Source organism: Nanorana parkeri, unplaced genomic scaffold (genome assembly GCF_000935625.1).
Source record: "Nanorana parkeri isolate BGI_ZX_2015 unplaced genomic scaffold, ASM93562v1 scaffold10, whole genome shotgun sequence".
NCBI lineage: Eukaryota > Metazoa > Chordata > Amphibia > Anura > Dicroglossidae > Nanorana > Nanorana parkeri.
The window spans coordinates 2240917-2251326 of NW_017306278.1; the positions used below are offsets into that span (position 1 = coordinate 2240917).

The 10410-nt window shown below is 49.7% G+C and overlaps 1 protein-coding gene across 4 annotated transcripts in view; it reads right to left on the bottom strand.

Moving 5' to 3' along the window:
- Window positions 1–10410, bottom strand: part of USP47 (ubiquitin specific peptidase 47) — a 69064-nt gene that overhangs the window by 44993 nt on the left and 13661 nt on the right. Inside the window, exon 1 of one of the 4 annotated variants that reach the window (XM_018555362.1) lies at window positions 4543–4663. The exons of the other annotated variants lie outside the window; for them this stretch is intronic. Within the exon in view, the coding sequence (XP_018410864.1) occupies window positions 4543–4647 (105 nt within the window). The 5' untranslated portion in view covers window positions 4648–4663. Of the gene's footprint in view, window positions 1–4542; window positions 4664–10410 lie in introns of those variants that run through there. 4 annotated transcript variants of the gene reach the window in all.

The window sequence follows — 10410 nt, forward strand, 5'->3', positions numbered from 1 at the left end:
CCTGTCACAGCAGAGAGCCGTGACAGGATCGAGAGGTGAGCGAACGCCGGTATGTGTTCCCTCACTTCCCGATCTACTGAGCTGACCTGTGACAGTCTCATTGTCACAGGTCGGCTAGAACTATGAGGTGAGTGAAAAGCACCCACTCATAGTTCACCTTTAAATTCGCTGGTGATCTGGTAGCTTGCCTGGCGCTGGAGAATCTCCCTGGCAAACGGCACGTGGTATTTTTAGGCTGGCGAATCACGACTATGAATGCTGAATACCTTCTAGGAGCGTCGCTTTCTAAATCCGACCATTTTACCCCCCTCAGCTCAATAAATAAATCATTAACCTGCAAATCCATAAGGGAAAAGGAAATACAATTCACAAGTAACATTACACCAGGCGGGCGATGACATCAATTTATTCCGCCGGATATGAACTGTACAATAGTTTATGATGGGGATTACATGTACACCAAATCAGTTCTAATCCGAGTAACTCAAACAGAGCAAACGGCATGAATATAAACAGATGACTGCTAACGTGGGTGACCTCCAGAAAGGCTCCATATACCTTAAATTGTATTTACACCCAGGAGCAGAAATTTATTGTATTACAGTTAATATAAGGCGCCTGCATTTGTTTTCTCTTTCAGGCTTTCCCCCCTCATTTGTACCTGGTGATCCTGCCAGTAACACTTAACTAATGTATTTTATGTAAGGAGGAGCGGCCATGTCACCTTAGGCCAGGGCTGGATAGGGAGAACAAAGATCACGGAGATTCAGGAAGAACACACATGACTTTTATATTTAGATATTTGATGATCCCGGAGTTCAGCTTTAACTTTTTGAGCCTTAATTATTAAAAAAAACAACAAAGACAACATCCTCCAGCCGCTGGATTACGCCGGCGGCTCCACGTTCGGTTGCTCATCCCGTCCTCATAGAGGCTGTAGAACATCTTTAGTTATTTATGTGACACTGATGAACATACGGCCTTCCCAGCAATCGTGTCAGTTAATTCAAAATGATACTTGTTCTGCTGCTCGGGAACACAGCGGAGTTCTCTGATCTCTAGGTGTTCGTGTGATTACAAAATATCTTGCAGATACAATCTACCCGGCGCAGCACTTCCGACAACCAGCCTTACAATTGAAGGGGTACTCCACCACGAGAGGTTTAAAAGAATATTTGTTAGGGATGCACAGATACCGGTATTTTTTTCGCTACTCGCCGATACCGAATACCGATACTGGAAGTCCCATTCAGGAAGCCAGGCGGCGTGTAATGACTCGTTATCCGGCTTCCGATTAGCAGGGAAGCCGTCCCCATGCTTCTCGTCACTAGGTGACGAGAAAGCATGTAGCCGGCTTTCTGGCCAATCAGGAAGCCGGCCCGCCCCTTTCTTTCATGGGATTTTAGTTCTTTCAATCATGGAGCTTTCCTGTTTTCAGGATGCTATATCCAGCTCCTGTACATAATACGCAATGGTTTCATTTAGAAATTTCAGCTTTAAAAGATACCTTGGAAAAATGCACAGACTATGTGACCAATGCCATGGCAGAGGTCACATGACCAGGGAATGGGCAAAGATGCTGAATTTCCCTTTATAAAAGCAAACCTGTGCTTTGCCTATTCAACCAACCCCACCATATACTCACCGCCGGGGACGGCAGCAAATAGTCTGCACTTCTAGATAGGCTAGTCAGCAATGGCAGCCTTCATATTTCTCCTAGTATAAAAGTTTCCTTTAAGGTTTATACAGGGACGGAACACAACGCAACACCAGCTTCAAACCCAATACACAACTTACATGCTGCATTGTTTTCAATTCAGGGTAATATATCCTCCAGAAGAACAAATTCTGATATCATTTCCGATAGGGGATAATTGCTTCTATGGGGGGGGCTATGCTGCCGAGACCCCTAGCGTAGACACCCCTGGATGCACGCTCCCTACCGGGACTACAGCCGCACTGTGTGCAGACAGGTAACTCCTCCACAAGATGGCTGCTTCACCCACCAGCTCATCATTGACAGCAGGCTGTCTGATCTGCATCTATAGGATTGTGGTTGCATGCAAAGGATCATGGAACATGTTGTCCTGACATCAGGTGATTACTTTATGCAGGGCCAGATATCCCACAAGGCCCGGCCTCGGGGCAGCAGGGAGTAGAGGGGCAGCAGGGGTGTGGGATTCCTATCGCCCGATGGCCTGCACATGCAGTTCCGGGCGGGTAGTAGTTTTCCACATTTAGCCCTGCTTTTGGCAAGCAGAGCTAAATGTGTCGCGGGGAATTTGCCGCTTGTTTTGCACAAATGATCTCTGCAATGTCGCCGAGATCACTTGTATGCAGCCTGCAGGTCTGCCATTCTATCCGCCAACCCCATGGGGTGGGGTTGGCGGATAGGGGGGCGCATTGAGGAACTTGGCCTTGGGGCAGCAGAGAGTAAATCCGGCCCTGACTCTATGGGTGCTCCCTGACCGGAAGTTTGGGGAAGGGCGGTGAGAGACAGAGGTGGGCACAACACTAAAAGGGCAAACAACAACAAAAACCCACCTGGATTGTGCAACTTGGAGTGTATCTAAAGGCAAATGAACTTTGATTGAGAAGGGTTTAATACGACTTCAAGATCTCCTTTCCATAAAACAGCTCGTGTTTTAGTTTTATTGGCCCTTTGGTGTTGCAGATAAAAGAGAACGAGCCAGATCTCGGCTGGAACACTCCCGTGGGGCCATAATCCAAGATTACACCCATGACCAATCTGTGTTCACAACTAACTGGCTAAAGGTCATTCAAGGAGCAGTGCTTGATGTAATACACTTCAGTATACGTGCTCCTGACAGCCAGCCTCGAAATCTGACACAACCTTCCCCTTCCTGGCCGTCAAGACATGCTAGTGCTAGTAGTTCTCCAGTGGCTCAAGGCCAGAAGGATCTCTGATAAACTTATCACGGACAATTTGAAGCATTCCTACACAGAGATGTAACACTTTCTATACAGCACACCTTACTGTTTTAAGAGTTGTGAACAAAAAAAAAGCCAATCCCGAGTCCCACGAGCGACCTAGATTGCAGATGTTGGCTCCCATTGATGGCATCTGCTGCAGAGGACACTATCACATGATAAGCGAGTTAACAAGGGTGAAGGGTGTAAGTTTGGAGGTCCAAAGAAGATAAAGGGGGCGCAGGGATCATGAGAAGGTTACAAGGAGTGTTGGAGGCTCCAAGGAGTGGTAGCGTGAGAACTGGGGATCCAGGGATGGTTGGAATGAGGATGGGGATAGGGAGATCCAGGGATTGCTTCAAAGAGGAGGGTTACACGCATGGGTTGGGGATCCAGAGAGGGTTAGCTTGCAGGTTGGGATATCCAAGGATTGTTTCAAGATGGGTTAGTGTGAGGGTTACAACGGAGGGTCAGCGTGAGGGTTACAACGGAGGGTCAGCGTGAGGGTTACAATGGAGGCATGGCGATCCAGGGAGGCCCAAGCATGAGGGGTTTGAGGACCCAGGGAGGACTGGCTTTAGGCTTAGGAGATCCAGGGATTGTTTCTAGGAAGGTTAATCTATAAGTTAAAGGTGGGATGGTGTGAGGGTTACAGGAAGGGCTAGGAACCCAGGGAGGGCCAAGCATGAGAGTTGGAGGATCCAAGGAGGACTGGCATTAGGCTTGGGAGATCAAGGGATTGTTTTTTGGTAGGGTTAGTGTGAGGGTTACAAGGTGGGTCAACGTGAGGGTTAAAGGAAGGGCTGGGTATCAGGGAGCATAAAGCATGAGGTTTGGAGGAACCAGGGGAGGTCTGGCATGAGGATCGGGAGATCCAGAGATTGTTTTGAGGTTTAATGCGAGGGTTACATGGGAGGGTTTGGGATCCAGAGGGGGTTAGCTTGAGCATTGGGATATTCAAGGATTGAGAAGGGATAGTGAGTGTTACAAGGTATAGTCATCGTGAGGGTTACCAGAAGGGCTGGGGATAGAGGGAGAGTAAGAAGAACCAGGAAGGACTGGCAGGAAATCCAAGGATTGATTCAGGAAGGGTTAGGGTGAGGATTGGGATATCCAAGGACTGTTACAAGAAGGGTTCCAGGGAGGGTTGGCTTGAAGATCCAGATATTGTTCAGAGGAGGGTCAGTGTTATAGACTGTGCTACGTGATCCAGTTTTTAATTAAAAAACACTGCACTCCACATCCATTAAAAATTCTTTAAGCTCAGCACTCAGGAGGATAAAGAAGAGAGTGTGCAGACATCTTTAGGTGCCGGTCTTTAACGTAAACCTATCATGGCCGCCAAAGTATTTAACATCATCTTACATTTTGTTTTTTGTCCCTGGAAAAACCCTACAACCAAAGCCTGGAGTTCCGAAGACAAGCATACGTACTTGCAGGCAACTCTACATCCATCTACACATTTTGGGAGACACAACGGTCTCACTTCGACCCAGTGTGTTAGGTTTACTTAAGTTAAACCAGCAAATCTTTCAATAAACTTTATCAAACACCACCCGCAGGGAGAACAAACAAGACTGAATAAAGCTTCGGCTCGCAGTCACCACTCACCTGACTGAGGATTATATGCCTGAATTCATCTTTGGATTTGGAACAAGACTGAAACAGGTTGACCAGGAACCTGAGCACCATCGAGGAGGCTGAGCTGTGAGTCATGTGCGGGTTTTTCAGCACTTTCCTTTATGGCAGGTACACCCTCCACCCAGCTCGGAGCAGGCCACGCTGACATGTTTCATAGCTCCGGAGACCATTCCTAATCTGAGGACCAGGCGGGGGGGACTGTGCCCGGCTAAATTGGAATGACTGTCTTTTCAGAGATTTCTTTTTTCTCCAGAAGCGAAAGTCACAGCCACTTCCTGCTTTCTGAGAAACTTTCTTACTCAATTCTTATCGGAAAGACTTTGAGCTGCAATATAACCTCTACTACTATAACCTACGTCACCAGGTGAAGGCAGAGGAATTCGAAGGAAAGATTTTGAGTTTCTAATGCCAAGAGTGGCTGGTACAAAATGCCACCAGTCCCACCGTTTGGTAAGAACATTATTAGACCATAGACCGTATGACAATACAATATGAATACATGCTTGTGCATGCCAACAGAGCTTGTCCACCAGATCTGACAAGCACAAGGGAAATTAGAGGAGAACTATGAGGTGAGTGAAAATCACTCATCCTCAGTTCGAGCCGACATGTGACAATGAAACTGTCACATGTCGGCTCAATAGATCCGGAAGTGAGCAGACCCATACCGTCACTCGCTCACTTCTCGACCATCTCCCTCCAGAGCGCTGACTGGAGGAACGGACGAGGGAGGGGGCAGGTACAGCTGGCTCTGCCTCTAGATAGACAGAGCCAGCTGTCATTTACGCAGCTGGGTGGATCTCAACAGCATTGTCGGGATCCGTCCCGGCTGCTGTGGTCTCACTATACCACGAGCTGTAGCCCGCCACATGCTGAGCTTTGGGTCACTGTAGGACGCTGGAATATGTCCTCCCGTGACCCTTAAGAGAACTATGGGGAAAAACGCTGACGCCATAGTTCTCTTTTAAAGTGATATTAAATGGCAAAAATGTTTTTCCCTCCCCCCCATGTAAATGTTAGCACTTACCTTAAATGATGTCTCTTTTTCCGATCTTCCTCTTCTTTCCCCATGTTTTCATGTGTCCCTCCAGCGGTGTGACGTCACTCCGATCCAACGCTGACTGCTCCGTCTCTCCGATCCAGCGGTGTCTGCAGGCGGGGGCACGCGTCCATAGACTTCCCTTGCGTCTCTGCTCCTCTCCCGGCCGAGAATCGGAACTGCGCATGCGCCCGCCCCAAGATCCTTTGCGGCCGTACGAGCAGTTCCTGATTCTCGGCGCAGGAGCGAGCAGCGATAACGAGGTAAGTTTAAAATGATTTTAAGCGGTTTTTTTTACACTTCTTGCCTATATCTACTGCATGCTAGCAGTAGATATAAGCAAAAAAAAAAAATGGAGGGTTTAGAACCCCTTTTAAGTACATCTAAAGCCAAGTTTTGAATAGACTCCCTACTCTATCCAAAACTGAACCCAGAAGCACTCTGTTCAGAGCACTTCCTGGTTCACACCTGTGTGTTCCCTGATGGTAGCGGTCAGAAAAGAAGTGAAGTGAATCAAGGACTGTTTGCCCCTGATCGGGTTGAGGAGGATGCAAGGGAAGGAAATCCATCACTGTATGATACGGTTAAATAAAAAAAATAAAAAATGGATACTCAGATAAAGTGAGCGGAATAATTTTAGTGCCGTCATTTACACTCTACTCCAAGTGTCCCTTATGTACAATTTTGGGTTTTGTAGTTTGTAGCTATTTTGCAGGCGAATGCAATTTTGAGGCTTCACATAGTTCGTATCTATTCACTTGACAAAACGTCATCTTTTATGTTTTACAAAAAACGGATTATATTATATTTGTGTGCTAAACTTTTTTAGCATATTTTTTACTGAAAATATAAGTTTGATACATAGCTGCACAAATTTCACTCAACATAAAGGTTTCCAACTCCCGTCATTTTATTCTACGGCTTTCAGAAAATATGTTTTGGCAGTTTTCGTACACTGTCCTCTTTAATCCGGAGTCACACCTTAAAGCCGAAATAAATGTTAAAAATCTTACACGACAAACAGGCAGATGACGCTTAGTGATGGCCAAGCGGCAGACACAGCTGACTAGTGTGAAGATCTTCGCAGTACACCGCCTACGAGAGCCAGCAGAAGTGGAACAAAACTTGGAGGAGCGTTTGGCAGAAGATTAATTGAAATTAAATGGTTCAGTACGGCCTACAACAGCTGCCAGCGTTCCAGAATACTTCTGCCGAAATAAAAGAATTAGAACCGACAGCTGACTTCAAGACGCACAAAACAATAGTCAAAAGGAAGCCAACGAAGCAGCCCCTGGAGATGGGAGCTCCGCTCCGCTTCCCGTTAATAAGAACATTGGAAACTGCTTCCTGACCGTGCTAAAAAACACTGCCGAGCCCCATTTCTATGTCACTATGGTCATAAGACACAACACTAAGAGTTCTACAAATTGTTTTCGGTAGGGATGCCCCGATACCAAGTACTCGCCCAAATGCCGATACTTCCCTCCGATACGGGAACATCTGGTCAGAGGGAGATTCCCCTCTGGCCGGCAGTGGCAAGGGTGCCAGCTTCCTTTCCAATCGGCACGTAATGACCCGCCTTCCTCATTGGTCAGGAAGTCAGGCTGCCTACAAACAAATTAAACCGCCTTCCTAGCCAATCAGGAAGCCTGGAGGCAGGTCATGACGTGCCACCCCTGGCTTTCAAAATGGTCATGAATCCAGGTTGCCTATCAACAAGTGAAGCCGGCTTCCTAGCCAATCAGGAAGCCGGGAGGTGGGTCATCATGTGCCGCCCGGCTTCCTGATTGCCTAGGAACCTGGCTTCCTGATTGGTCATGACTTGCGGCTCGACACCTCATGACCCATCGCCCGGCTTCATGATCGGTCAGGAAGCCTGGCAGCCTCGACAAGTGCAGCCGGAGTTCTTTCGATAGAACAGCGGCTTCCCAGGCATTAAGAAAGCCGGGTCATGATCCGCCTCCCGACTTTCTGATAATTAGAGCACACGGCACTGGTACTCGGTATCGGCGAGTACCAAGAAAAAAAATATCGGTACTCAATACCGAAAAACTGGTATCTAGTTTTAGAATTTTTTAGATTTTTTTGGGCTACACCATTGACAACAACATGAGAATTCCATTCAAGTAGCTGGTGTGGAGGACATTTTTGAGGGCTTACGAACGACAGTAGTCCACTCAAGGATGGCGAGATGGAATGCTCTGAACAAAATTGTAACCGTGAATGTTCGGCTTTACTCTTCCAGAGACCCAGATCTGAAGAAGTGAACAGAATGACGCGTGGTCGGATCCTTCGACAGGTGTCACATGAGACCAGGAGATAATCCGGGGCCAGGCTCACTAAGACGTATTACTGTACTAAGACCTCGTTCACTGCCTAATATCCATAATGAACTTCAGGAGTTCATCGACTCTCTAATACGGTTATAATTGAAGAAGCAATGTTACCGTGAAGGGCACTAAAAACACACAACCACGAGCGGGCTCACGAGGAACCGGAATGACATTTCTAATCGTAACAGATGAGCAAAAATATTTCATTTAAAGTCGGTGATTTACGAAGTGACATTTCCAAACAGATTACCCAAAACCCAGCAAATCAACCCGCCAGAGTATGTGTACTGAACCTTCAAAGGGTACGTGACATATCTTTAATCAATACATCATTTGTAATTGTTACATTTATCTGAACACATCTTCATGTGGCTTTTTCATTTTTACTACTTCACTGCCCCAGATTGTGATTACTGAATCTCTTTATACAGGTTTCTAAATACTCCCTCTTGTGGCCATGTGTCCGGCAGCGAGCCCACAGTGGCCCGCCACCTCCGGCAGCGAGCCCACAGTGGCCCGCCACCTCCGGCAGCGAGCCCACAGTGGCCCGCCACCTCCGGCAGCGAGCCCACAGTGGCCCGCCACCTCCGGCAGCGAGCCCACAGTGGCCCGCCACCTCCGGCAGCGAGCCCACAGTGGCCCGCCACCTCCGGCAGCGAGCCCACAGTGGCCCGCCACCTCCGGCAGCGAGCCCACAGTGGCCCGCCACCTCCGGCAGCGAGCCCACAGTGGCCCGCCACCTCCGGCAGCGAGCCCACAGTGGCCCGCCACCTCCGGCAGCGAGCCCACAGTGGCCCGCCACCTCCGGCAGCGAGCCCACAGTGGCCCGCCACCTCCGGCAGCGAGCCCACAGTGGCCCGCCACCTCCGGCAGCGAGCCCACAGTGGCCCGCCACCTCCGGCAGCGAGCCCACAGTGGCCCGCCACCTCCGGCAGCGAGCCCACAGTGGCCCGCCACCTCCGGCAGCGAGCCCACAGTGGCCCGCCACCTCCGGCAGCGAGCCCACAGTGGCCCGCCACCTCCGGCAGCGAGCCCACAGTGGCCCGCCACCTCCGGCAGCGAGCCCACAGTGGCCCGCCACCTCCGGCAGCGAGCCCACAGTGGCCCGCCACCTCCGGCAGCGAGCCCACAGTGGCCCGCCACCTCCGGCAGCGAGCCCACAGTGGCCCGCCACCTCCGGCAGCGAGCCCACAGTGGCCCGCCACCTCCGGCAGCGAGCCCACAGTGGCCCGCCACCTCCGGCAGCACCACAGTGGCCGGCCATCTCCTGCATCAAACCCACAGTCCCCGGCCATCTCCTGCATCAAACCCACAGTCCCCGGCCATCTCCTGCATCAAACCCACAGTCCCCGGCCATCTACTTTTATCAAACCCACAGGCCTGGTAACGTTATGTGCTTCCCGGCTGTATTTCAGCTCCAAACCATAAGCGTCACACGCGGCCAAGATACAGCCGTGAAGAGAAAGGTTACAGAGCTGCCCTAACAGGTTGCATGAAATGTTTATTCCATCTCATGAGGAGATGATCGCGGAGCAGATGACACCAACCAATGCCGGAAAGGGCCCGCACTCCCGATATCAGCAGTGATGACTCAGCTGCATGAGCCTAAGATGCTTATTTACACAATCAAATCCAGCGTGTCACACCGTCCCGGGTACTGCCCTACATAATGCTGCCAGTCTGGACAGATCCCAGGAGCCCGGGCACCCAAGTGTTCAGCTGGCTCGATGGATTTAAAATAAAATGCAGATAAAAGAGAACCTGTCACATCAAAATCTAACCTGTGGAACACCCTGTAAACCTGAATGTACCGTGTGTCCCCCTCGCCTGGGATGTATAGTCTGATTTACCCAAATGCATTAGACGTTTGCAAGCAGCCAGATCTGCTGCCACAGGGTCACCACTTCAATACTATGGCCAGTACACACGGTGGTGGACACCATCCGCAGCCTGGACACCAACGCCACCGTTCCAGCCAGAGGATGATGCAAAGTTCAATACATACAATGCACTAGGAGCTCTGTATTACGAAGGGTAATTGTGTGACAGGTGCTCTTTAATCCCGGCTCAGTGACTGCAGGGAGGGTGTAGAGAAGTATAGCAAGGGAGATTTATCAAGCTACACACTGAGGCATTTCTAGGGAACATCAGGCTCCCGATTTATTAAAGAATTTGAGAGAGTTTGTAACTCCCCCTCGGACCACTTTACATTCACCGCTACAGGGGTCCCCTCCCCATAATGCATCTGGCACCAAAATACCTGGTGTTGGAGACATTATGCCCTCTGCCATGAGACCGTGATTGGCCGCTAGACCCCAACGGTCAGATGGAAGGAGGTCACATGCCCCCTAACGCCACCCCCCCTAATCCACATACCAAGAAGCACAGGGTATTTTGTGCAGGGTGGAGCGGCGCAGGGAAGGTATCGATGGGGGGGGGGGGGTGACCCAAATTAGAAAAACAAGT